The sequence below is a fragment of the Manacus vitellinus genome, unplaced genomic scaffold (genome assembly GCF_001715985.3).
Source record: "Manacus vitellinus isolate BGI_N305 unplaced genomic scaffold, ASM171598v3 scaffold_60_pilon, whole genome shotgun sequence".
Lineage (NCBI taxonomy): Eukaryota > Metazoa > Chordata > Aves > Passeriformes > Pipridae > Manacus > Manacus vitellinus.
In genome coordinates, this window is record NW_021940687.1 from 489,813 (window position 1) to 516,212 (window position 26,400).

General features: G+C 40.4%; 1 protein-coding gene across 1 annotated transcript in view; it reads left to right on the forward strand.

Moving 5' to 3' along the window:
- Nucleotides 1-26,400, forward strand: part of LOC103763444 (glypican-5) — a 360,042-nt gene that overhangs the window by 243,475 nt on the left and 90,167 nt on the right. The window contains 1 exon segment of the mRNA XM_018083108.2: nt 16,348-16,498. Coding sequence (XP_017938597.2) covers nt 16,348-16,498 — 151 coding nt within the window.

The window sequence follows — 26,400 nt, forward strand, 5'->3', positions numbered from 1 at the left end:
ACTGGGAGTTCACTTTGCCTGAAGGAACAAGGAGCAGTGTCAGGTTTGTGGCACTGCGAGGTGCAGGATACTGGGCTGGATGAACTTCTGTCTCAAGCTGTATGGCCATTTTTATGGCATGCTGATCATTTTGATTCTGAGCCAGGTATCCAGCAGTTCACTCTGGCTCTGAGGACTTGTAGCACATTATCATACACTTTGAAATTCGTGCAGGGAATACATATTGCAAGTATAAATCAAGAGGTGACAATTCTCTTTTGAAAGGTCATGTTGTGTGGGGCTGTGCTTTGTGTTCAATAAGCCTCTAGCTCGAAAATTTGGGATGTTTATTATTTTATGAAGAGCAGATGTTGTTTATTTCCTTTTTGTGCTCGACACCTCCAAGATTCAAAATATTTTTTTTGTTCTCTACTTGGAACCAAAACCTAGTCCTGCCAAGGTGCCTTGCACTGCCAGATAGTGTGGGGGCTTGTCAAGGAGGTATTTTGCAGGTGTGCCTGTGTAATTCCATGTTTCCTTGATTCAGCCTTTCCTTCTGCAGTAGCACAGGGGGCAAAGAGTGCCTTGTAAACCTTGATGTGAATGGGTACAGCATACAAGGGCCTGGACTGCGGTGCTAGAGGTGGACTGGGCCATCACCAAGGTTAGCTGGCATGGTCCTGGGCTGGTGGGAAGGAAGGGGAGAAGAGAGGAAATTTTGGGACATGGGCAAGAGGTCCAGTGAATTTCTCTGAATTGCAGGACATGGTACCTGTAAGAGAAAAGGAAACAAATCCTCTTCTCTATGCCAGAGACATGCTGGACCTGCACAAAGTGCAGGAATTCTGCTGCTGTCGCATGCCTGGGGGTCAGAAGCCACTGATGTCCTGCAGCACTCAAAGGATTAATGCTGCCAACTCCTGTTCCACAGGAGCAAAGATTAATGCTGCAATAAGAAAGCAAATGCTTGTGTAGGTAATTCAGTGAGCCATAACGTGTCTTTTGCCTTGTGTTATTTTCCCCTGAGAGCATTTCCTCCTTAACGTTGGCTTTTTTGTTTCCTGATTAACTCTCTTACCTGTCCGTTCTATACGACTGCAGCATGTTTTTAGACAAGTATGCACGGTGCGTTTCAGAATTGCTTAAGAGCTTGACTAAATCCTCCAAGAGCTGTGCACAGCCAGTGAAATAATCTGCTTAATTGCCCAAATAAATAAAGCAGAAGTTTGGTTTTAAGATTAAGAACGTAAATGATAGGAAATAGTAGATGTCTGTCTCTTTTTAGTGGATTCTTGCTTCTCCCCCAGCTGTCTGTGCACAATATTCGCTATAGCGCAGCTCAGATTCCAAGTTCATGTCATCCAGTTTAATCATTAGGCCTTACCTAGAGGGCAGCAGTGTCGCTGCCTAGTGAGATGGCTTTAAAGCTTGCTAGTGAGGAATGACAGTGGGATTTGTTACCACATTTTATTGGTTGGGTCTTCATTTCTCAGTTGCTTCCAAGACTGTAGTGTCCACAATTGTAACCATGAGAACATCATCTGAGAATACTACTGTCTTTACCCATCTAAACTTGCCCGGCATATCATTAAGGATCTTGGCCTTTGGTTTCCTGCTTGAGGGTAGGAGTCTCTCTTGAGGGTGAAAGCTTCAATTTTGTCAAAACTACTGACAGTGGAGAACTGTGGACGGCAGAGACAAATGTGTAATGCTTTGTCCACCTAATGATATTCAAGCTTTGTGGAACTGTTTGCTGAAAATGAGGTGGAACATTAACTGACATATTGCTGTGGTGTTAACCAGCCTGACATTCCTGGTTGATTAAAGGGTTAGAAAAACCATATTAGTTGTGAGCCAGAATGGAAATGTGTTTCCCAAATGTTAACAAGAATCCCAGAAGGAAGTTACGAGGATTCCAGCATATGTAGACAGTAAGTTGTGCTCCTTTACGTTTTTATAGATACGTCATTTTGCATACAGAATAATCTTTTTCACATGCAGGCCTCTGTCTGTGGTATTAATTTATTCTGGAGAAATAGGAGCTAAGAAGGAAACCATGCTGGAATGTGTTGCTAGAAAACATCGGTTGCCTTTGATGGAAAGAACAGAGTTAAACATAATGTGCTAAACTGTGAGAAACAAATCTGACGTCTCAATAGAGGAGTGAATGGTTTCCATTAAGCTTGCTAAATCTGTCTTTCTCAGAATACCCAATATAACCTCATACACTCTTGATTTTAACAGACTTTATTATACTCCACCTCAACTACATAAATATAAAGCTGAAATATCTAAAATATTTAACAGATGTGGAACAGTAGAGAGGGACCTCTACAACATACAGCATGGGATTGGTCCAAATTAAATAGTGATCATGGACTATTAAATATTAAATGCCATTCTGGAGGTAGATCATTATTCCTCACCTTACATTGGCAGTTCTGGCACTTAAACAAGAAACTAAAAATTTCTTGACTAATATGATCTGAGAAAATGTGTAGCCTGAGAGTGTTTTGCTTCTGATCTTGCAAGCTGCACTAACTTCCAAAGAGTTAAACGAGATTAATTCATGCTCCCAGTATCAGGAACACCACAGTTTAGAAGACAATATACAAGGGAGTTATACTACAAAAAAAGTTAACAAAGGCAGCAACTGCAGATCAGCACCCCAAGTACTTCCACTCTTTCATAGCTGAATAAAAGGACTTGCAGTAGATGTGAGAAGCAGAGTGGAGTGTTGAAGGCTTTGCAGGCAGGGAGAGGAGGTAGAATAAAGTGTCTGTGTGAGATCAGGTAAAGGGGAAGAAATAACCCCAGAGTGGTGTGAGGGGGGAATAGAGACACGAGCCTGGGAAAGCTCAGCAGAGATAGGGTGCGTGTCTGAGGAGAAGCCCTAAGGTGTATATCAATGATGTATATTACTCATGGAAGGGTGTGGGAGAAGTATAATAGGGAGAAGGGAGATTTCCTGAAAATTATAACAAAATATGGTTGCTTCAGTCAGTTACCCCTTCCTTACAAACAGTAAGGCCAAGTGACCTGGTCTGCTCTGCACGGGCCATTTATTTTAAGTGTTAGATTACTGCAGAGATAACACAGGTATGATTTATTATTAATAAAAAATAAATATCTATGAAAGTTTTCTGCTCCAAAGGTAGTTCCATCTGTGTTGTGAGATAAATTCTCATTTTAGATAGAATACTAACAAGAATCAGAGGGAGTAATCAATTATTGCTGCATATTCCACTGTATCAAGATCATGTAGAGGCATCTTAAAGATGGGAACTTTTGAAAGAGGCCACTAATGTAAAACATCCACTGTAGATCCAAAGAAAGAATATATAAAACATATGGACATAGCCCATAGGAACACAGGTTTTCTGGAGGTAATAAACTGCCTTTTTCTAGAAACTATTAGACTAGAAAATCTGTTGAAAGAAAACTCCCGGGCTCCTGGCGCAGGCACAGAAGAGAGATAAACAAAACATAATAATAAAATAGCAAAACACCACCTTATGATGTTTTAACAACTGTTGTCATAGCTTTTTTCATTCTTTTGTTAGTATTCTTTCATTTCTCATTCTTAAAAATTTAAATATCAGTGGCTCTAATGCCTGGCGGAAGACAAAACATTTCTTCGTTACAAGATAAAGAATGGCTCATCAGCAAAACACACACCATGCTGAACATCTTCACAAAGAGATCTGAGAGGCACAACAGATTGTGACAATTAAAAAGTCTCTCAAGCCCTTCAAAACACAGATACCTCAGCTGTTGTGCTTCATATTAATCCAAGCCTCCTTGAAGACAAAATTTGACAAGAAGGTCCTTTATTATGGTTCCACATTGCCATCTCTTTCAACAAAACCAGCTGAAGAGAACAAGAATTAGGATACCATCTATTTAAATAGTCACAGTAAGATTTGCAATATGTGTTGTTGTGATATAACTTACCTGGAGAATAATGAGTCAGGGGGGTGAGAGGAAACACGATGTATAAAAATGGGCACAATTAAACACCATTCCCTGTATTAAAATTGCACTTATTGTCTGATGTATACACACACTGCACTGGGGACAAGGTGAGATCAGACTCAAAAGAAAAACCCAGCATAGAAAAGAAAACAGTAAAAAAACACCTACCATTTGTACAGCAATAAAAGAACCAAAAGCAGGGAGATATCCTTTTAATTATTATGATGAATCATGTTTATTAAGGGGCCAACTAAGAACAGCCCTCTGTGCGGGTAGTAAATCCAAAAGAGTAGGCAGTCCCTTCAGAACTTGCAGTCATACAGGAGCCCACGGAAAGCTGTGGGGAAGGTGACATAGAGCTCAGCAGAGCTGATGGAGGTAGATCTAAATGTGATTTTCACAGTGGCTTTTTGCCCACTTTCTTACATAAACAGCCTTGTAGCACCGCTGTCTCTGCGTACCTGTGTGTGCTGGTGACCATGTTCATCCCTGTGACAGCACGGGGAGGACTTGAGGCTGAAGAGGGGAATTTTTTTGAGATGACCTTTACTGAAATCGGTGAACAGACTTTAATTTCGCAGTCATTCAGGACGTCACAGTAATGGGTATGAATAGCTCTACCCTGCCCCACAGCTTACGCACCAGCCAAAGAGAGAGAGGGAGCATTAGTGCTGCTGAGCCTTTCCAGCTGCCTTAGATTTCCCACCGGGTGTGTGCCCCCGCAGTTGTAATCACAGCCTATCACTGCAAGTCCTACCTGCCTGACAGTAAGAAGCATGGCCTTGGCTTTGAAGTTAAACTAAAGATAGATTCCTTCTTTTTCATGCCTAATTAGGATCAGATGACCAAATACACAGCGGGGTTCTTGCTGTACTTCATGTTATGTTTCAGCAGCTAAATATAGTAGAAATACTTAAAAGACCCAGACCAAACAACTCCCCTAGATATAGCAGTCATGATGTGGGTTCTTTAGGGACTCCTGTTCCTTTCCAGCTCACTTACAGCCAGCATTGGTGTGTGTGGCTACTGCCGGAGCAGCCAGCACTCAGGGCTCAACACAGCCATGTCTAAGCCCTAGGGAGGGAGAGGAAGCCACAATGCCAGAAGGGTAAGTGCTTCATAGTCTCTTCATGCCATCTCTGCCTTGTATTTCGTGATTCGTGGTTAGGAGAACGCCCAAGGCAAAATCAAGACTATGTAATGTGATTGCTCAGGCGTTGGATGAGAAGACAAGGGCACAGGAGTCTGCCTTTTTTTGCTTGGCTCATCCTTTGTCATCCCAAATAATCATACCTCCCAGAGCTGCGTGTGAGAACCCGTATGGGGTTGGATACACAGGGAGAGAGGCTGTTCTGAGCTGCTGTGGAAGTGAGACATGCCACAACTTGTTCTTCGCTGCCGTGGTAGTGCCTCATCAAGAAAGAATGCTGATGGGTGCAGTGTGTGCTGTCAGTTCTAAAATCCTTCCCTCTCACCCTTAGCTTATTGTTTTAAAGCAACAGCTTATCCATGTGTGTGTTTACTGGTACTTGCTGCTGTCTCAGGCCACGATTAAGTGAGAACAAAGCATGACATGGGTACAAAATGCCAGCACTTAGTACTAATCGTAGCTCACTCACAGGAGACCAGAGCCAGCAGTGAGCCAGGGCAGGCAGCCCACATGGGATGCTTTACAAGCAGAATATGCGCTTTCCTGGATACGTCTTAGTGGTCCCTGAGTAACATGCCTGTCCATGAAAATGCCTGAGCTTTTCCAGTCCACATTGCTCCTCTAGAGCGCTGTATTGCTGACAAGCTCATCTAGGAGTTCCTGGATGGTGGGGAAACTTACTGATGGTCAGTGGGGTTGATTCCTTCTTGTTTCCCCTGAATCCCTGCATAAAGGAAGATTTACAGTGGTACAAAAGCTGTGAGAGAGCAGAATGAAAGAGCAGGCAAGCCTCATTCTTCAGAAGTCTAAGGCAGGGAAGAGAAACAGGGGAGGTGATTGAATGGTCCTTGCAGGTCTTCAGTGTAAATCTGTTGGGCAGAGCTGCTGGAGTCCAGGAGGGACTGGCCTCCAGTGGAAGAACAGCTTCCACATGTAAAATTTAATAATATATTCAAGCTGAAGTGACCAAGAATCCTCATGCTCAGCTGAATGGATGATCATATTTAGGCAGGAAAGAGGATGCTGTTCCATGAGAAGGCAAAAACAAGAGGCATGGGTCACAAGCAAGCAATGAAGAGGAACTGGCAAGAAGGATTAAATACAAATGAAATGGGGAGCTTCTTGCTGAGAAGGGGGAAAACAGTAACAGTAGAATGTTTTGTTTTACACTGATTCTCTTATAGTGGTAGCACTCAGATTATTTTGCTGGGTGTTCACGTATTCCAGACTAGGTCTTTACAATAACAGAAGCCAGCTCCAGTCCAGAGCCCTCTCCTGTCTTTATTAGAGCTGACATCTTTTCTTTGCTCTTTTTGAACACTACTTGAAATTTAGGTAAGGTCTACAGAGCTGTACAAGAGTAGAATCTAGTTTAAACCCACCATTGGAGAAAATAGGATGATTGTTTTAATTAAATAAAAAATTAAATTCTTGGTGATGTGAAGAATGGAATGGAGAAACTTCAGAAATCTCAGAAGATATTTCAGTGAAAATTATTCTAATAGATTAAGAGGGAACTTTGTCACTTATAGAGAATACATTCGGAAATAAGTGTAAAATGTAAAACATCAGGATAAATGACTGTTGCATGTATGTGCTGAAATGGCTTAAATGAACTCTGCAGTAAAGTGCTGGTAGCACAAGTGTAGAGCCCTGTTCTGAACATTCCTGTCCTCTCCCTGGAAATATCAGTGTGAATTTATATAGTGTGAATGAGAAAGAAAGACATTTCAAAGCCATTTTACATCTCTGGTAAATGTGGGCCAGTTCCCAGCTCTGAATTATAGGGATATACAGCACAGGAGAATGTGGTTATCAATTTCCCTTGTGCACCACAAGAGAGCTTTTGATCTTTGTGATCGTATTATCTTGTTAGTGGCTCTCAAGAAGGCAGTAAGAGCAGATGATAGTCCAGGAAAACCTATGCAATGACCTTTTTCCACTTACTGTGCCTGTTCCGAGCCTGAACAGAATTTAAACCTTTGAAGGGGAAGAGCAAACCTGCTGTCAGACAAAGAACTCCTGCTCTCCAGAAATTTTACTGGTGATCTGCCAAGGACAGTTGATTGTTTGCCGTTATGTTGCATTTTAACCTGGTTTCGTAAACAAACACAGCTTATCTAATGTGCTCTGCTGTGTCCCTGTCTCTCAGCCTTGCCACTCCCTCTGCACCTTTTTTACCCTTTAGCCATTTTTAATCAAATTTAACAGATCCCAAGTTCAGTGAGGAGCGAGACTCAGTGATAAAAATACATTATTGTGAACTCAATCTTTGTGACGGCAGAGAACCCTCCATGGAAGCCACCAATGAAAAGAAAAGCCATAGGAAAAGCCACAGGAAAAAAGCTTCAGTGGCAGCTGCTGCTTGCAGAAGTATCTTTTCTTCTTTCTTCTTCCCTTTCTAAATAAAAGTGACTTAGCAAAAGCATTCAGTCATGTCCTCAGATGTTACTGTGAAACCATTGGAGTGCAACATCTGGAAAGAGTGTCTTTTATTCTGTCAGACTCATGCAACATGAAGTGCATTTGTCTGTTCTGTTACACCACCACACTTTCCCAAATGAGAAAAGTCTTGGCTGGCCCTTCATGTGGAATAAACTGGAGCAGCTCCGCAGAGTTCAGTTTGCTGATTCATAGCAGCATAGGCTCCAATCCTTTTTTCCCTCTCTTTCTTTTCCTGTGTATGTGGCACCTTCTAAATGATGCAACATATTTAGAAATGTGATATTCAAGATTTCAGAGAAGTCTGGTAGCTTCTGAGACAGTAGGATTATTTTTATATGTGGGTTTGGGTTGCAGTGTTATTAAAGCTAGTTAGCTTGTGTAGGGAATAATTGGTGATTTAGCTCCCAACACTGGTACATGTTAAATGGATGACAAACACCATTATCCATCTTCTTACCATATTTTCTGTAACTTTATTTCATATTGTGTTTTAGTGCAGAGGAGACTAAGCAGATCACTGCTTCTGTCATGTTTTAACATGAAACATCAAATCCAAAGCCTGGGTCTGTTAAGCACTACCAAGTTATGAGAGACTTTGATTGTTCTCAAGTCTTTCCAATGAAATGTCAAACTTTTCATTCTATGAAAATGATGTTCACCAACATAGAGCTTGGAAACAGATAATTATCCAAGAACATGAAACAGAATTAACATGCACTGGAGCATGTCATGAACATTTCCCTCAGCAAATAACAAAGGTAATTGCTGTCTGAGTACAGAGCAAGGAGAAAGGTTGGCTCTGTTCCTTAGATAATTCAGATTGGCCACTGTTTACTCACTTAACCCATAAAAACATGCAGCCTATCAGAAGGGTGCCATTCCAGGGCTGATGGAGTGTGACCAGCCTCCTGATCGCCGGCACTTCTCATTTCACACTTCCCAAGTCTGATCAGGCAGAAGTCCTTGGCTATTATTAGACATCTACACCCTGATGAGTCAGAGCTCTGAGTTAAAGAGCACATTTGTAAACCACATTAAGCCCCAGTAATAATTAATACATTTTTTGAGCCACATTTTGACTTCAGGCACAATTAAGAGGCTTCATTCTTAGCCTAGAAGAAAGAATGGAAATAATTTACTATGTGGACACAATTTTCCCATATAGAAATCAAAGAAGCAAGGGAAAAAACCCCCACTCCTAATGGCTAATGGAGGTGGTTCTGGTTTGTGATTTTGATTTTACGAATCAATTTTCTAATATTAGAAACTAGTGGAGTGTAGAGATACAGGATGGTAGTCTGGAAGAGACCTCTTGAATACCACATATAGCTCATTGACATCACAGGCAACTCTACTCCCGGATTGATTCAGGCAGGTCCTGCAGATGCAGCCATCCACCAGTCAGACATGCACACTCTCAGCAACCCTGACCCACAAATGAACTATTTTGATGGGTCAAAGGTCTTTTGTAAGCAACTCTTGCCTATTCTTCACCAATAATTATGTTTATGTTACAGTTTTATTACAATTTATTACAATTGTTTATCTTTTTTTTTTTTTTTTTACTTTAAGAAGATACAAAAAGTCTTCATGTAACACAACAGGTTTTTTAGCCATATGCTCTATTTTCAAACTACATATCCTGCAATTTTATTTTTGGAAAGACTGCACTATGCTGTCTAAAGGTGAAGTTCCTGCCTGTGGCAGGGACTAACCCAGGGTCTGTGTCTGAGTTAGACCCACTAGATGCCAGACCAGATGCTCAATAGTGCATCACATAATACCAAAAAGTTACAGCCCAACACCAAGACAAGACATCAAGGAGAGGTGTCTGTTTGCTTCCTTGCCCCAGCTGGCTTACTGAATCTAAATCAGATTTTCTTAATTGTCTTTAAACATCTGTTGTGCTTGGTTAAAGCACATTATTAACTAGAATAAGTCTTTTTTTTTTTTTTTTTAATTTGTGCTCACTTCACATCATTCACAGTTAATACTTTTTGGGTGACAGTTTACCCAAGCTGTTACTGTGAAGTGATAAGATTCTGGGGGTGCACATTCTTGTTGCTTCTTCACAGGATAATCAGTAAATATGAGAATGTATGTAGCTTGTGTAATTTAATTCAGTGAACATTAAGCTGCTCCTGGTGCTGGCACTCTTCTAATAAGCAGCTGAAAAACAGAAACCATAAACATCAAAAGCAGATGCATTAATGCCACAGTATAATAAGGTGAATCTCTAAAAACCATCTTAGATCCCTGCTGAAATAATTCTGTTACATTTGTAATCAGCCAAGAGAGAAATAAATGCTTTTAGCTTCTCTGCTGTGCAGTGTGGATCTGCATTGGATGATCCAGGAAATCAGAGGAAACAGCCAAATTAGGGGAAGGACATAGAGGAGAAATCAAAAGTATTCAAAGATAAGTGAAAGTGTGGATTCTTTAGGTATCCGTTGTGTGATCTGGCAATAAAATTATACGGAGGAGGGTAATGAGTCAATCTGCATAAACCAGGAGAACAAAAACTAATCACAGGTAGAGACAGACATATGCAAATACAAAGCCTCAGGGACAGAGGATTGGAAAGTGTGTGTGGAGAAGTTAGGGCTATAAAATTAGGAGGGGCACATGTATAGAAAAGAAAGAAATTGTTGCAAGAAACTTCCACTGAAATCGTAAGAAGCTAAATCCATTGTAGGAATACAGATGCTGTTTCTGAAAGCAGTAATTTAGTGATTTAATGGGAATAAAAGCAAGTAAAAACAAATAAAAACACCAACTCCCTCAGCTCTTTGACTTGAAAAAGATGGATAAAGTCAGAAAGCAAGTTCTAACCTTCTCAAAAGATGTACAGCTCGTACTGAAGATGCTCAGAAACACAGTGGGAGGGTTGGTCAAATTTAAGATACTTTGAACAAAAGACTTCTAGAATAAAGCAGAAGATTAAAAACAACATGTACCTTTGCAACATAACCTCAACCAGAAATTGTTCTGCATCACCTTTGGAACTTACCTTCAACTAGAAACTGGTGCAGTTGATCCAAAAGATGTCTCCATGGGCAGCTGCAATGTCACAAACAAATACAGAGCACAGTTAACAGAGCTGGGAGGGTTGTTGTAGGGTTATTCTAGGCGTGGGCCATTTCATGTATGAGAGTGCTTCAGGCAACCTGAGCAACCTGATGGGAGAACAAACAAAAAAACCTGACACACCCCCCCCCCAGAAAAATGGAAAAAGAACTTTGAAATTGCTGTGTGAAAATTGCTCAAGTGAAAATACACTGGGGCAGAGGATGAAAGGGGGGTGTCAGTCCCTACTTCTTGGGCTCACATAGTCCAAGACTTGTGTTTCCATGTACTTGAGGAGAGCCTTCCCCCTTCAGTTTATATATATATACAAACACACATATTTATATTTGTTTTTAAAGACAGAGAGAGAGAGAGAGAGAGAGAGAGAGAGAGAGAGAGAGACCAGGAGCATTGGCATAGGCAATAAATACAAATATCAGTATGAGTAAATGTGAGGTGCTTAGGCCAGAGCCAAAAACACAGAACAAAGGAATCTACCAGTGTTGATCGAGTTCCCAAGTTGAAAAAGTCTAGTCAGGAGGGACATGAATAAAATTCTGACCCCACTGTCAATCTGTAACCATGTCACATAAATTATGTATAGCTGTTCAGTTAAATTATTGTAATATGTACAGGTGACTTGTAAAGCAGGATGTGTCATGCAAAGGTTATTGTAAGGATCTGAATAAACACAGCAGAAGGAAGGCTGGGGATGTTGGTTGCTGCAGAAGATTGGATATCTGTTTCCTTCAGCTAAATAAAAGGATTTAGGAACTGGGTGCTGCTACCTCCTGGAGTTGCACTACTTCCTGAAGAAACTAGAAGGGAATAATATGTCAGGCTTTTTTTTATGATTTCTGTGAAATAGAGACCAAGGAAAAAACAAACCAAAGGGAATGTCTGACAAAATTGAAGCTAAATAAGTTTATTTTCCTTATTTATGCTGTAATATATGAACACCAGATAACCATGAGAAGAAGAAGCAAAAGCAACTGCCAGATGCTTTTAAAAAGGAGGTAAGAGCATATGTGGAGGAAAATTAACCATAAACATTATCTCAAAGGAGAGATCCCACTTGGAATAAGCATATATATATGGCAGTTATGTCTAAAATTTGTTATGTTGCTATTGTTTTGTGAAATGACAGAACATCTGCTCAGTCACAAGGCACCAGTAAAAGGCAGCTTTATGCCTAAGGCAGTATGTCAGTTCCTAACAAAAAATGTATATAAGAGGCCAGAAACAAAGGCACATTGTCTTTTCCAGTTGTAGTCATTTCTGACCTAATAATGGTTTAGAAAGGATTTTTTATTTTTATTTTTGAAAAAATGAATGGAAGGATTGAGTCATTTATTACTCTTTTCAAGATTAGTCTTTGTGCATTATTTGTTCATAAGCTGGCAAAACGCTTTGTCTCTGCAGATCATATTTATGTCACTAAAGCCCTTTTAAAAAGGCAGCTACTTGTAAGTACCTTGAGAAAAGATCATTCTGAGCTTAGATTTTCTAAATGCAGCCTATAAACGGCCATTTCTTAATCAAAGTGGAAACACCAGCAAGTGATACATGTGCTCACGTGATGAGTGGACACAAGGCAAATTTCACCTCATAGCTGCCTTTTCAGAGAGGAAAAGCATTCATAATCAGTCATGTTGAAAACTTAATTAACAAATCCCTTGGGAGCAATGATTATATGGAATTTGTCTCTGAATATTCCAAGCACACAACTTTTAAGTGGCTTCATTTAAAAAGAGTATTCTCTTAGATTTTCATTGTTATGTTTACTAGCCTGAGAAATCTGAAACTGTGGTGCAAAATATAATTTTAAAACCTATTTTCTGATGAAATGAGGTTATTATCCGCAGTTTGAAGTCATCCTCTCAGATACACACGACCCTTCAGAAAATAGACTGATCAATGAAATGGGTAGAAATTGGCACTTTTAAAGAATGGTTTTCATGGAGGGAAACAGATATTATATTGTTAACGTGTGGCAGTGTTCAACTGGAACGTGCCTTCATGAGAATGAATATATATTCTAACACATGCGAGGTCAGAGTGAGAATTAGGGTTAAATTTACTGTAGAAAGCTCAGGGGTTGTGTGTCACAGACTCTTTGAAGCCTCTGAAGTCTGAAGGACTCTGTCATGTGACTGGGAATGCGTGTGCTACATCATCAACTATTAATAGGAGAGATAGACAGGAGCCACTCTCATATGAATTCTCTCTTTTCCAGAAGACCTTATGTCAGCAGAACTTTTTTTTCTTTTTAATGTCACTTAAGGTTGGGACCTTTGCTGGAATAAATAAAATGCATGTGGAGAGTTTTCTGTATCTGACTCAGAGCTAAATAGTGATATGTGATTTTTACCTTTCAGCTGAGCCAGATATTAAAGATTTCTCACAGAAACACTGTATATAGTTTCTCAGAAACGCTTTAGAGGTTTATGAACCTGATACAAAGCCTCTTGCAGCTGGGAAAATTCATGATTTGAGTTGTTTTTCAGTTGGGCTGTACAAATCTTATTGATCTATTTATACAGCTTTTTCAAGAGGAAAAAAATTACCTTTTACTTGTGGCAAAAACTTGAGACTTAATTTTTAAGCTGTTAAGATTCCAGTATACCCTGGAGTCTTAGGCAGCAGATACCTTCTGCTTTGTGAAGGTAAAGACACAAGCTCCAGTGCTCAGACTGAAATTCATTGCAATTATTTAACCAAGGCATCAATTCTCATCATCAAAACACAGCGCTCCCAGGCTGGAGCTGTTGTGCAGTGTTGCCAGAGATGGGTAGATGGCATTATGCATCAGCAGGGGGGTATAAGTCAGCAAAATAAGGTTTTTTAAGGGTGGCTTTTAAGCAATGATAGAAATGCCACGACTGACTCCAGTCTCTGCTCTCCAGTGTTAAATATGAGCAAGGGACTGTCGTTCTCTCTGTAGCCATCTGTGGGCAAGCAGAAAGCTTTAGTGATTGGTGACAGCAGCCTGGAGAATTGTTCAGGGTTTTTAATTTGGCTGTCTCTGAAGATGACTTGAACCTTCAGATGATCTCCAGTTCCCTACCCACAGCCATCTTGGGGACCTGTAGAGTAAAAAATTAAGGTTAATGGCTTCTGTAACGATATCCTAGTCCATCCTGATGCAATCTGTGGTATTTTGGTGCAGTCTCAGACCTTTTGAGAAAGGTTTCTGTTATTCTGTGAAAAAAGGAGATGGAGACATGCTGTTGTAAGCTTTGCTATCACAATAAAACAATGGTCTTACTAAAATACTGTGGTGGTAGCCAAAGGACAAGTGTTCCTTCAGAATGTGGAAAAGAGAAAGATGCTGGATCACAAGTCACTATGAAATGGTGACATTCCGTTCTTAGCAGAGCTGCATGGTGTGTCTGGAGCTCCTCACTAAAGTGGCTGCACTGTATCAGTGCAGAAGGTTGGGCTCTGGTCCATCATTCCAGGTAAATGGCAGCCACAGGACAGAAAAGTTGTTGGTAGAGGTTGGGAAAGGGTATAGAAGGTGAAAAGGGTTGGTAGCCTGTACCTGAGTTGATGTTCAGTGATGATATGGTGATACTGAACTTGTATATAAGGGCTCTGTGTAATTTGGTGGAAGTCTCTGCTAATAGGCCAAAAAAGAGGTGGGTGCACCTTCAGTAATCCAGGGAAGATGCAGATCTGAGCTACAACTCATCTCTTGCTGCAGTGGAGGCACTAAGAACCCAGAAGCATATGAACTGCTGCAGTGCACCATGTGGGAAAGCTCAGCTTCCTTTTTGGAGGTGGTGCCCATTTGGTTCAAGTATTACTTGTTTGGAGCAGGAGTCAGGATTTGAGCCACGGGCAATGAATGAAATCAAATTTTTGAAAAGAAAGAGTATCTTAACAGGGAGTAAACACTCCTGCTCTGACTTACAAGCAGTCATTAAAAACCTTTATTAAATTTTGTGTCCATTCTGTTTGCCACTTAACCATTTCTTTTCATTCTGAAGACTTATAACTAAGAATGAATGAGTCTTTTCTAATACAGTCAAGACGTAATAAATCTGTGAAAGAACTGAGCTATCTTTCTCCCTCATAGGGAAATTTTTCCAATTGTTTAACAAAATGTTGGTTTGTATTGCCATGGCATCAGTCGTTAGGCTGTGAATAACAAGGCTCGGCATTAGGCAACTTGTTTATGAAAAACAGCCATGCAGTAAAATTAGAGAGTCTCCACTAGAGTCCCCACCCTCTCCTCCCACTGCACTATGGGAAGCTATTTGTGTCTTCAGAATGAGCAAACAGATCTCTTCAGTGAAAGGGTGAAAAATTTCTTGAGTTCTGGCATATAGAAGTTGGTATCTGTTGTTCCACAGAACAGGATCTTTGTTGCACTGATCCAAGCATTTGTCAGCCCAGAGTGGAGGATGGCAGCTCACAGCATCTGAAGAAGGAAACTATCACACAAAACTTCCCACTGCAGAGAAACTGCTGCATCTATCATCATCCTTTCAGCCCGGTTAATAAAGTTGTATTAGCCCTGTGCTCCAGTTCCTCCCACAGCTCTCAGCCTTTTCCATGTGAAATGTGTTTGAATCTTCAAAGTAGCTACATTTCCAAATATGTTTTGCTCAGTACCAAGAACAATCAGTCCTCCAAGATGAAGCAGATCACAAAGCCTGCAATGTATCTGCAATACTTTGGGAGGAAGATCCTTATGATGAAGGTTATTGGATAGATCCAGAATCTGACAGCAGTACAGAGTCTTTGAGAATCAGTACAAAGTCTTTGCATTTGGTCGGTGCTCCTCAGCTGTGGGGGAAAGGTTCAGGTTTCTCTTGAATCCTCCTTGCCTGATAAATATTTGCCTTATAACAGAATTTATTAGTCTAAGGCAGTTACTTTTTTTCTTCTCAAATACTGCTGCTCTTGATGTGCTCTCCACAGGCTAGATTTAGATTCACTGCCAGTGTAACGGGATTTTTCATCTTTTGGAACTACCAGTGAACTGAAAAAATCATTTATTCCCACAGTGCTAATAATTCATGGTGACAGCAGGAGAAAGAGTTATCTAAAGATCAAAAAGCTGAGTTTGGGGAGTAAGGGTGTTGTTAGAGCAAGTGTGACCTAGTATGATCCATTTAGATTTATTCTAGAAAAGGTTTTCTTATTCTGTGCTCAGTCCTAGAAATATATTTCAAGTGGCATTTAAAGAACAACTTGCAGTTGGTACAGGCATCTTAAATGGCACCATCTTAAAAGTCATATCCAGGAGCCAAGGTGTCCAAGTGACCAAGTCCATCATGAAAAGTAGCAAATGCTTTCAACTCTTCAAAGGTTGTAAAGTATATTGTGGTGTTCAACTGTAAAAAAACCCTCAAAATATGTCCTAGGACAGCTGGCACATTGTACCATCATTAACCAATGATCTCCCAACTATGGTTTCCAAGAGGAAAAGCTGTAGGAACAGCACTCCCTGTGATGATAGTGGTAGATGTGATGTTTTCAGTTAAAAGCTTGATGATAAGTGCCCCTGGTCATCTGTGGTGAAGAATATTTGATGGTATAGTCTGCTGTTCCAAAATATTTGGATGTCATTGCTGAGAAGAACCTCCAACTGGAGGACCTGTTCTTGAAAGCGAGTGAGAAAGTGAGAAGTGCTTGTTGCTTTATGAACCAGATGGTGACCAGAGGTGGGAGCTGTGTAAATACTCTGACCATTGTTGGTTTGTTTCTTCTTCTGTTTTCAGCTGGATGCTGAGAAGGCCAAATTGAAACTGGAAAGATGGGCTTCCCGAGACGCTGGCAGTGGGGGAGGAAAAAGTGGAGAGGTGGAGTCGAGCGGAGATTGTGATGATGAGGATGGTTGTCAAGGATCCGGGGACAGGATTCCCACAGCAGGTAAACACCGTTTCTGTTAGTGCTTGCAGAGCTTGGGAATTCAGAAATGTCTCAATTAGACGGACAGAGCTCAGACTTATCCTGCTTGAATTACTGTCAAAATCCTACTAAATTCAAAGGATTTAAATCTTAATCTGTGAAGAGCTGCAGTAAAAATAGAATGATACAGACAGTAACCCAATATAATTTAACACTTTGCATGCAGATAAAAGACTTAAATTTAGAATGAATAATATCTGCAATGAGACCTAGATCACAGAAATACTGAAGAGCCTTCCTAGATATTGTGGGCTCTTCAAATAAATAGAAAATTGACGTCCTTACGGAGTGCACTAAGTGTTAACATAAATATTTATTTATTGCATAATGATGCCGAAGGATGATCCGAACAGAGTTGACTGAAAGTCTACGTTCTTGAAAAAACACATGAAATACTGTGGGATTTTCTTTCTAGTGGTTAAGTGACATTTCTTGGTAGTCTCAGATATGCATTCTGCAATATTTATTCATTGAATTACTTGGATAATATGTCATCAAGTGTAGAATCAGCATCAGAATCTAACTCAACTTCCACCAACATACTGCCACTATAATATGCAGTTAAATCCTTTTAGTAACTCAGTAAAGTGTTTCCGAATACTTGATATTATTGGTTTCTCCTATCTGTAAATTCTGATTCATTTTAGCTCATCAAAATGTAACTGCTTTAATTGCCATAGTGTCTGTCAATATAATGTGGATTGGATGTGCAAGTAGATGAAATACAGGTGTAAGAGTGTTGAAAAGCAATAGTTATTGAGATAGCTGAAACTCAGGTAAGTTTTAAACTGCTGCTGAGATAAACAAAGGCCTTTTCCTTGTCCCTCTGCCACAGAGTAGAGGGGAGGAAAGATATCCCATACTCAGGTAAGATTTGCAGACATGCAGTGATTAGCCTGTAGTCAAGACTTCAGTTGTTCCTCCTGTGAGTATTTGCTCAGGGAAACAAAGCTTAAATGTGTACTTTGAAACATGTGCAAACTGTTACAGCTAATTTGCAGCACCAGCTTATAACTACTTGAATTTTAATTTGTGTGGATGGCATTATGATCAGAGTACATGAGGTACCATTATGTGGGGACAGTGTTTTTAAAAATGGTTAAGTAATTGCAACTAACAGATCAAGTAGAGGTTTTCATCATCTGCTCACCAATATTTTTGAGCAGAAGAACTGTGACACAATGTTATTTTAAAACTATTTACTCAACTTTTTTATTTGTAGTGTATTACATCCATAAGCAATGAAAAGATTGCTAGATGTTTTAGGCCTTGGGGATTTGGAGGGATAAATACTTTAATAGGCTTTCCTCTCTATATGGAGTAATACAAACCAAAGCCAGGTGCTACCTACTCTTCACTGAACAATCAGTCTGTTAATACAGTGTTCTGGGAGGATGTGTGTGCATGCTTACAGGGACTATGGCAGAGTTCAGGCATTCAAAAATAAAAACTTGAACACTTTGAAGACTTGACTTTCAGCTGGCTTTAATAATGGAAAGCTACTTAATGTCTCTTTTGCCCCTTTATTGCAATCTATTTAATTAAAATACTTTATGCTGATATCATCCTGGATTTAAAAGAATTATATCTCCAAAACTAGCTGTTTCAGAATTTAGCAGGGTGTATATCCAATTAAAAAGGTAATTACAATAAATTTTAGAAAATGGTATTGATTCATAACAGAAGAATAAGTATTTCATTGTGTGACAATAGTAATGCTGTATCATAATTAGCTTTAAAATATTGTACTGTACACAAGCCATTAGCAGTAAATCTCTTTTGCATATCTGGATACAATTAAAAGATAAAATGCAGTAATCTCATTATAGAGCTGCTTTGCTTTAATAGAATGTTAAAGAATAACAAACATCAGATTAGTTGAATTTCCTCCTGCTGCATGTCTGTTAGATGGTGTTTGCAATTGTTCAGCCTGTGAACTTCTATTTCCTAAACCTAAAACCCGTCAAGTACGTCTAACCATTATTTTGTGGAAGTGGAACATGACAACATTGCCTATTCCCTGCTTGCCTGAAACACAGAGTGAATTGAGATACGAATGAAGCTAAAGTTAAATCCCAAATCAAATCCCAAATCCCCTGATTTGAAGCTTGGTGATGTCAGTGGGAATATCCTTACTGACTACAGCAGGTATGAGTGAGACACAAACAAGGGCTCTAAAATGCCACCGAGCTCATCAGGACATGTTTAGCATGCAGTCATGCAGCAGAACAAAAGGAATAAAAGCAGAGCAGTCGTGCTTTTAACAACAGGTCCATGAAAAACAGAAGACAGAGGAAAGGATTTCAATGTCAACGGGTAAAATGCTGAATTTAAAATGTAATAAAAATTCACTACATCTGTCACTAATTTGAAACCTACATGAAAATTATATTTACCACTTAAGAGCATTGCAAAAGACTCAGATTGCTTTTAGTTTTTGAAAACCTACTGAATACTCATTTCTTTCCAACTCCCAGAATAAAAATTACCTTTTCTTTACCAATAAATTGCCAGGAGTTTTGTCAATATCTGGGTTTCCATTGTCTAAGTGTTTCTGCTTGTAACTATTAGTAAAGCTCTCCCCAGACAGGATATGTTGCTGTCCCCCACTGGGCTTTTCCAAGCTGGTAACAGAGGGCCAGGCTTCTTGGTTTTAGATTCCAGTATGTCCTGGGTAGGTAAACACGTAAGTGATTCTGTGCATGCCGATTCCAGCCAGGTCACTGTTCATATCCTTTTCCCTGGTTTTTGGGTTTGGTGGTTGTTTGGTTGGGGATTGCCATCTCTATATGTCAGCTTATCCTGCATTGGATAGTACGATCCTGTCCTTTTGTTTGTCACCTCCTAGTCCTTGAGAATCATGCCTGCATAGCAGTTAATAATTTTATTTTAAATCTTTAATTAAGATACAGTATTTAGTGCTGGTTTTTTTATTTATCTCTTTGTTACAAATAAGTGTTTGCTTGATTGTTATCTAAAAAGATCACTTCTTCAATCAGAATGGGCTTAATTATCATGTGGGTTTATCCAAATGATTTTACGAGATAAATTCTCAGGAAACCGGCATTCTTTTCGAAAGCTGTGTATGGTTTAAGATACTTTAAAATGTCATATTCTCACAGGCCCTACCGGTTACCACAAGTATCTCTTCTTGGGGAAAGCTGTGGGAACAGCAGTTTCTCAAGCAGGCCCATATTTATTTTTTGGCAAGGACCAACTTTTTAATGACAACATCTGTGAATCATCTTTGAACAAAGCTTTGTTAGGAGAGATTTAAGAAGAGGAAAGTAAGCCATATAAATCTTGCGTGTGGATGGGGAAATTGCTCTGTGGTTTGCACTCTGCAGTGCTGCAGGTTTCTAGGCAGAAGGGCAAAGCAGCATCCTGTGCTGAACCTTGCTGAACACAGAGTGCTCCCAGAACCACAGACTGACATGGAGCTGGTCACAGGATGAGCCCAGTGATGGAACTGCTCCTTCATAAGCCCTGAAAATGAAGGTGGTGGCAATGTGGCAAAGAGCAGGGATTGTTATTGCCCTGCAGGATTGAGCCATGGAAATGTTTGCTTAGGAGAGGTATGAGTGCCCTGCTGTTCATGAAAAGAGAACAACAGCAGATTCACACTGTGTCCTGTCCATGCTGTTCAGGGAAAAGGAAAATGTTTTTGACTGTTCTGTGAAAAGGCGGAAGGAAGTTATTGCAGGGGATTTCCAATTCCCAGCTGTGCTGCACAGCTGTGAGTTGTCATGTGGCCCCACCCAAGAAGTGACAACCAACATTAGAGCTCTGTTCAGGGAAATCATCAGGTGATTAGCCACTCAACAAAGATGGAGGAAATGTTCAGACCACAGGTAGGAACCTGCATTTCGTGCCAGCGCAAAGTGCCCTTTGTAGAGCTCTGGGCTGAGTGGTAGTTGTGGAGCACTGTGGTTAGGAAAGCTTGTGCTGATACCCCCTCTAGCCATGGGTCTGTATGCACACCTGTCTGTGCATGGAGGACACAGGCATTCCTGGGCCTCCTCACCGGCATGGATACTGCACTGTACGTGCAGCCATGTGTTTCACTAGCCAGTGTGGGACAGAAATTAATCCAAGCTTCTGTCTAGAGGAGACTGATACAACATCCTGCAAAGTACTAGGAATGTAGCTAGTGCTGGACTAAAGATGTTCTCTTGCTGGCAGGGCAAGCAAACAGCACAGATTAAGGAAAACGTGGTTTAGCCTACCCTTGGGTCCTCCGGCACTGAACAGAACAGACAAACCCAAATGTCAGGTGTACATGGACTGCAGTCTTTGCACCAGATTCACCCACCTGAGGTTAGAGTCTCTATATGGGTCAAAAAGCTCAGCGTGTCCTCACGTAGGACATGTGTTAACCCCAAACCTGACGTGCCTTGCAACTTTAGGTCATTGGAAAATGGAGACATTGGTCTTACCTTCCCCCAGCTCGCTGCCTGCTCCATGCAGAGATGGGCTTTTGCTTTGTCCCCATCCCAAAAGCAGTGGGTTTCCATGGAATAACAAGAAGTGCCCTTAAACACAGCAGATTTTATACAATACTTTAAAATCGTGTCTCTTGGTGCAGGATTCAGTAAGCAAACACATCCTGTGGCATCCCAGCCAGGCTTTGAACTTCCTGATTCTGGCTGTCTCAGTTGAACATCCTGCTTATTGTCACAGTTCAGTGCCTGAGTGGGAATCTATAACAAATCCACTTAGCATATTCAGATGTCAAGAACCCCCGGCTTTCTTCTTAGCTGGGTAGGCACTCCCCAGCTTCAGTCCATCTTTCTGCTCTAGACAGAGTGTCTGAAGAGATTGCCCTGGTTATAGATTCTTTTTTTCAGGGCTTATGAGAAGGATGGGTTTTTTGCCCCAAAATACCTTTACAAGTGCAGAAAAGTAGATTTTCTTTTTTCTTATTGTCTTATGTCTGACTTGTATCTGCTCTCAACAGCTATGGAAAGTTAATGTATTTTTCTGACTTATGAATGTTTCTGGCTTATGAATGTTTTCATTATCAGTTTTTTCCTTTTGAGTATCAAGATTCTTTTACACTTTATTATGTTATCATTCTCCCAGCTTGTCTTTCTTCTCTTGGCATCAATATTACTGTATGACCTGTCATTTTAATCATACTTATTTCCATTCAACATGTCACAGGATGCGCTTACACTTGTATTTATCCAAATATGCAATTGTACTGCTGCTGATTTTGTAATTATTAGTACAAAACATCAATATTCTGAGATCATAATATCTGCTGGCAGTCAGCCATGCTCATCAACTTCTCATCACCGCACATCCTCATAGATGATCCTGGCTCACAGAAATACTGCATTTTCAGTGTCTTCTATCTTTCTACCTAGAGTAACCTCTCCATCATGCCTCCTCCTGATCCCATTGCCTCACAAAGCCATCTTTCTACAACCTTTGTTGCTCAAGACATTTTATCTGACACTGTTTTCAGAGAGCCTACAAATTCCTAGATTGCCCTTAGTGTAAATGCCTCCTTCTATCCACAAAACAGTAGCAGGTTAAACTCTTATGTAAGTCTGATTTTAAAGAAAACTCAGGGGTGGTAGGTAAAGACGAGCCTCTGTCAAGAGGACCATAAGCAAACCCTGCCAGGGCCTTCAGCACATGGTGGGGGAAGCAGGTGGTAATTCCACAACTGCAGATTTCTGGCTTCGGCTTCTCTTGTAGGATAGAGTTTGGGAAGAAACATGGGAGCAGAGAAAACCAAAGAAACCTGAATAACCAGGAGGAAAAGTACAGATTTTGATTATTTATTTGAACTTGGTGAGATCTGATCCTGAGATGAGTTACTTTGATCTGGTAGTGGTGTCCCACTGTTCCCTCCTGGGTACACTTTGCTAAGAGTTTCTGTAGGTGACAGTGACATTTCCTGCAGGCTCCGCTCTGTGCAAATGGGATCAGAGGGCAGCTGAGAGGGGCCTCTGAGAAGAGGGTGGGAAGAGAAAGTGTTGCAAGGGGAGGGAAGAAAAGAGAGAGAGAAAGAAAGAGGTTTCCCACCCTCTCTATCCCTGAGTAAATATTTTTATAATCTGCCAACACAAGGATAAGGTATTCCGTGTCATTTAGTGTTCTTCATTACACAGTATAATTCCAACGAAAATGCATAGGAGAAGAATCATGGAACCATTCCTCATCCTTCCTCAACCTCAGTGTTTACATGACAGTTTGAGGTGTAAAGGAATGGGATTTCAGTTCCTTCAGATTCTCACTCCTAGACCTGAGGTGAGAGAGTTCCCAGTACCACCAGTGCTCCCGCTCAGATTCATTCAAGACAGAAGTTGTACAAATGACAGATAAACACATCCCCTGTAGGATTGTCTCTTAATGCTGATCAGAACAGTAGCTGGAGGAATAACAGTCCTTGTGCCAGCTCTGTGACTCTCTAAACAGCTTTGGTACTATCTTTGGTGCCTTCAAAGAGGTAAAATGGTAACTGAGGAGTTGCAATTTTACCATTTCACCAGAGAAATGTAAATTGCAAGACATTTTTGACCATTTTAGCACCTTTTAGACAAAATTAAAAGGTAAAGTGTTTTAGTTGCTTAGGGTATAAAGTCTTCCAATGCGTGTTCTGTAGGAGGAAATTAAACATTGGAGAGATCGAGATAAAGACATTTGGGGCTTAAGTGTTTGCAGTAGTTCTGTATGAGGAGTCATCAGAGACTGCATTGGAGATCACTGAAGGGTAATACGCTTTTACCAACATTCTATTAAAAAATATTACGAATAATCTCTGTCCCTTGAACACACTTATTACAGCAGAGCAATTTTCACTGCCTTTGTCAGCAATATTTTATCTAGTTACTTTTCACAGGAGCAACTACATGTGTACATATATTTCTGAGATGTGTTTTGAAAACAGCCCTAAACTGAAAAGCCACCCATCTCCTCATTTTCCAATGAATTCCCACTCACCAGCATTTCTCACAGGTTTTAATAAAATGAACTTTTTATAAACAAAACTTTCCCAAAGCTGAATGGTCCCAAAGAGGAACAACGTAGTCAAACCACCAAGAGCATGAAGCAACTTGTATTTGATGGCTAAAATATGAGAAAGACAAGCTTCCAAGAAAAATTGCCTTACTAAATACATGAAGCAGAACATACTTCTTGATTCAGGCTATAAGGGCAGGCTGCAGGTTGATAGTTTGACCCCACATTTGTAGTACTTTCTTCTGTGAATGCTATTGTCAAGGATCATGTTGGCACCCAGAGTTCAGAGGCCAAGGTAAATGGGGAGTAAAACTGATCCTTCACAAGTAACTCTCATGAGCTGTGTGATTTAGATCCTTCTGACAAGAAATTCACTTAAGAGGTGTAATATCTCTGTCATGCCAAGCAGTGATAGGATAAATGAGAAGGTTAAGGCAATTTGCCCCCAAAACACCATAAAGGCAAAATTAATTAAGAGGAGTTAAAAATGAAAAGTCCTTCAAATTGCTCCAAAATAGATAATTCATAGAACTTAATGGAAGCTCCCTTTAAAATAGGAATGCCATTAGACTGTAAGTTATTTAAACAATCCTGCAAGTCTAAGGAAAACACTCACCTTTGAGTTACTCTTTGTGCCACACAAGGTAACACTGGCCTGGCCAGAGCTGAGTGACAGTGATGTTGGTCCCTGATCCATGTGCTGCACCAGGTGGCACCTCTGCCACTCTGCCTCCTCCATGGAGCCCTCAGCTGCTCTCCAGTGAGAGCAGGAGAGTGAGAAGCAGAGCACAGTGAATCCCTGTGCCATTTACACCCCACGCTGCTTGGAAGCATTAGCCGTGCTCCACTGTTTTAGGATTTTAGTCCTATCCGGGGAAGCACTGTGAGAAGCGACATGTTTGCACATGGGGATGTCTAGAGGAAAAAGCCCCACACATTTCTCCAAGGAAGTAAGATAGTAAAAGCAAACCCTGGACCTCGTTTCTTCCAAAGGTAAATTATTCCAGGTTAATTCAGACAAGGTTATGAATTACTGAAACCTTAAAGGCTTTAAGAAACCCTCTGTCATCTCTCATTGCACACAAGTGAAAGGCAGGTGGTGCAGCTGTTTGACAGTAGAAATACAGCTGAAAGGCACTGACAAAGGAAAAGGCAGTTTCTGTTTCTCCCTGCTGCCACCTTCCTTTGTTTTATGGTTCATAAGGAAAGCTTGAGCAGTCGCTGTTGTTTTAGAGGAGGAAAAGAACTGCTCTGGTTTGTTTTCCCTCCCTCTCTCTCTTGAACCAATGTTTCCTGGGGACATTTTGTCTTTACTTTTGGAAAGAAACTGCCTTCAGTACACCAGGTACACATTTTGAGGTTTTTTATTCCTTGAGTGTCCATTTTAAGGTAAAATAATACCTCTTAAAAGAGTGCTGTTGTGCCTGAAGCCAACAGGTATGCCATCACAATGTCTCAGCTGAGAAATTTAGGATCAAAACAGTACCCTAAAAGAAAGCACAGTTTAGTTTTACAGTAACAGAGAGCACAGCACAACTGCTCTGTACTCTGTACACGATTTACTACAGAAAGAACAGAACTTCAGGCTGAAATATGTGACATATCAACAGGATCAAGAATTTATAGGACTGGATCTGGCTTCCTTGAGAACAAGGTACTTACAATAACTTAAACCAGCACATCCTTAAATACCTTCCCTGAAAAGAGTTCAAAGATTAGGCACATTATTCCTCTGCAGGTGATTTTGCATCTGCTTTGTCCCACAGGGTCTCCTGTCCATGGGTTTTTAAGCGTGTTTATTTCTGTCCTTCAATCCTGAAAGCAGTTGAGTAATATTTCCCTGAAATTACTGTCCAGGATGGACAGGAGAGCTGACACGTTTCAGAGGCATTTTAGGGTGTGTCAGGCTGTAATGCCATCTGCTAGGTACGAAGTCAGGAACTGGATATACCTTGCAAGAGAGCCAAGTTAGAAACCTTTTTGGTTTTATATGATGTACCGGAGTGTGGTGCCTGAATCTGTACAAACAGGATGAAGTCTCTAAATTATGGATTACTAAGGGTCATCATCATAGTTCTCAGTGATGGAAAAGTCAGCTGGACATAGGATCCTACAACACCTCTTCTAACACTGTTGTTAAGCTGGTTTCCTCCATTTGCCTCCATTAATTGCCCCTCATGTTTAATTGTATCAGAAGCTTTTATTTTTCTGACTTACATTGTATACCTAGTTCAGGCTCCTGAATATCACAATCAGAAAACGTTTTCCTTCCTTGTCTTCCTGTCTTTTAGGATTTAGACAGATTTTCTAACATTCTTTAGGCTGTCTTCTTTAATCAGTTTCTCAAACCCTGTACTGTGCTTGTTCTTCTCTGAATGTCTAATAGTTTGTCAAGCCAAATTTGAATTACTTATGAGATAAAATACCATAAGGAACCAACCAAAGTTTGAATATGACAAAATGGTATTTTGAAATTTAGAAAATGTTTTGTTGTTTGGTTTTTTTTTTCTCTCTTGAGGTATCTGGTGTCACATTAGAGTTTGTTCAACTTCTAAATAAACACTTCTGTCAAGTTTGCAGATTAGTCTTCATTTCAGCAAGATTTAAGTCCATTTCCTACTTTAGAGCTTTCTGGAATGATGCACATTCTTGGTGTAGGTATGATTTGCACAAGCAAACTCACCTTGCACCAGTGACCCGCGTGGGTAGCTGCATTCCCCAAAAGGGGTGAGACACATTTGGCTGGTGCCATTTAGAAGAAATGTAATCAGCATTTTGGAAGAGGTGAAAGTAGTAACTGCATATTCTGATGAGCAAACATCTACTTTTGAATAAGCAGACAGTACAATTTCTGGCACTGTGGGAATCATAAACTCTCATCTGAGGTCCAG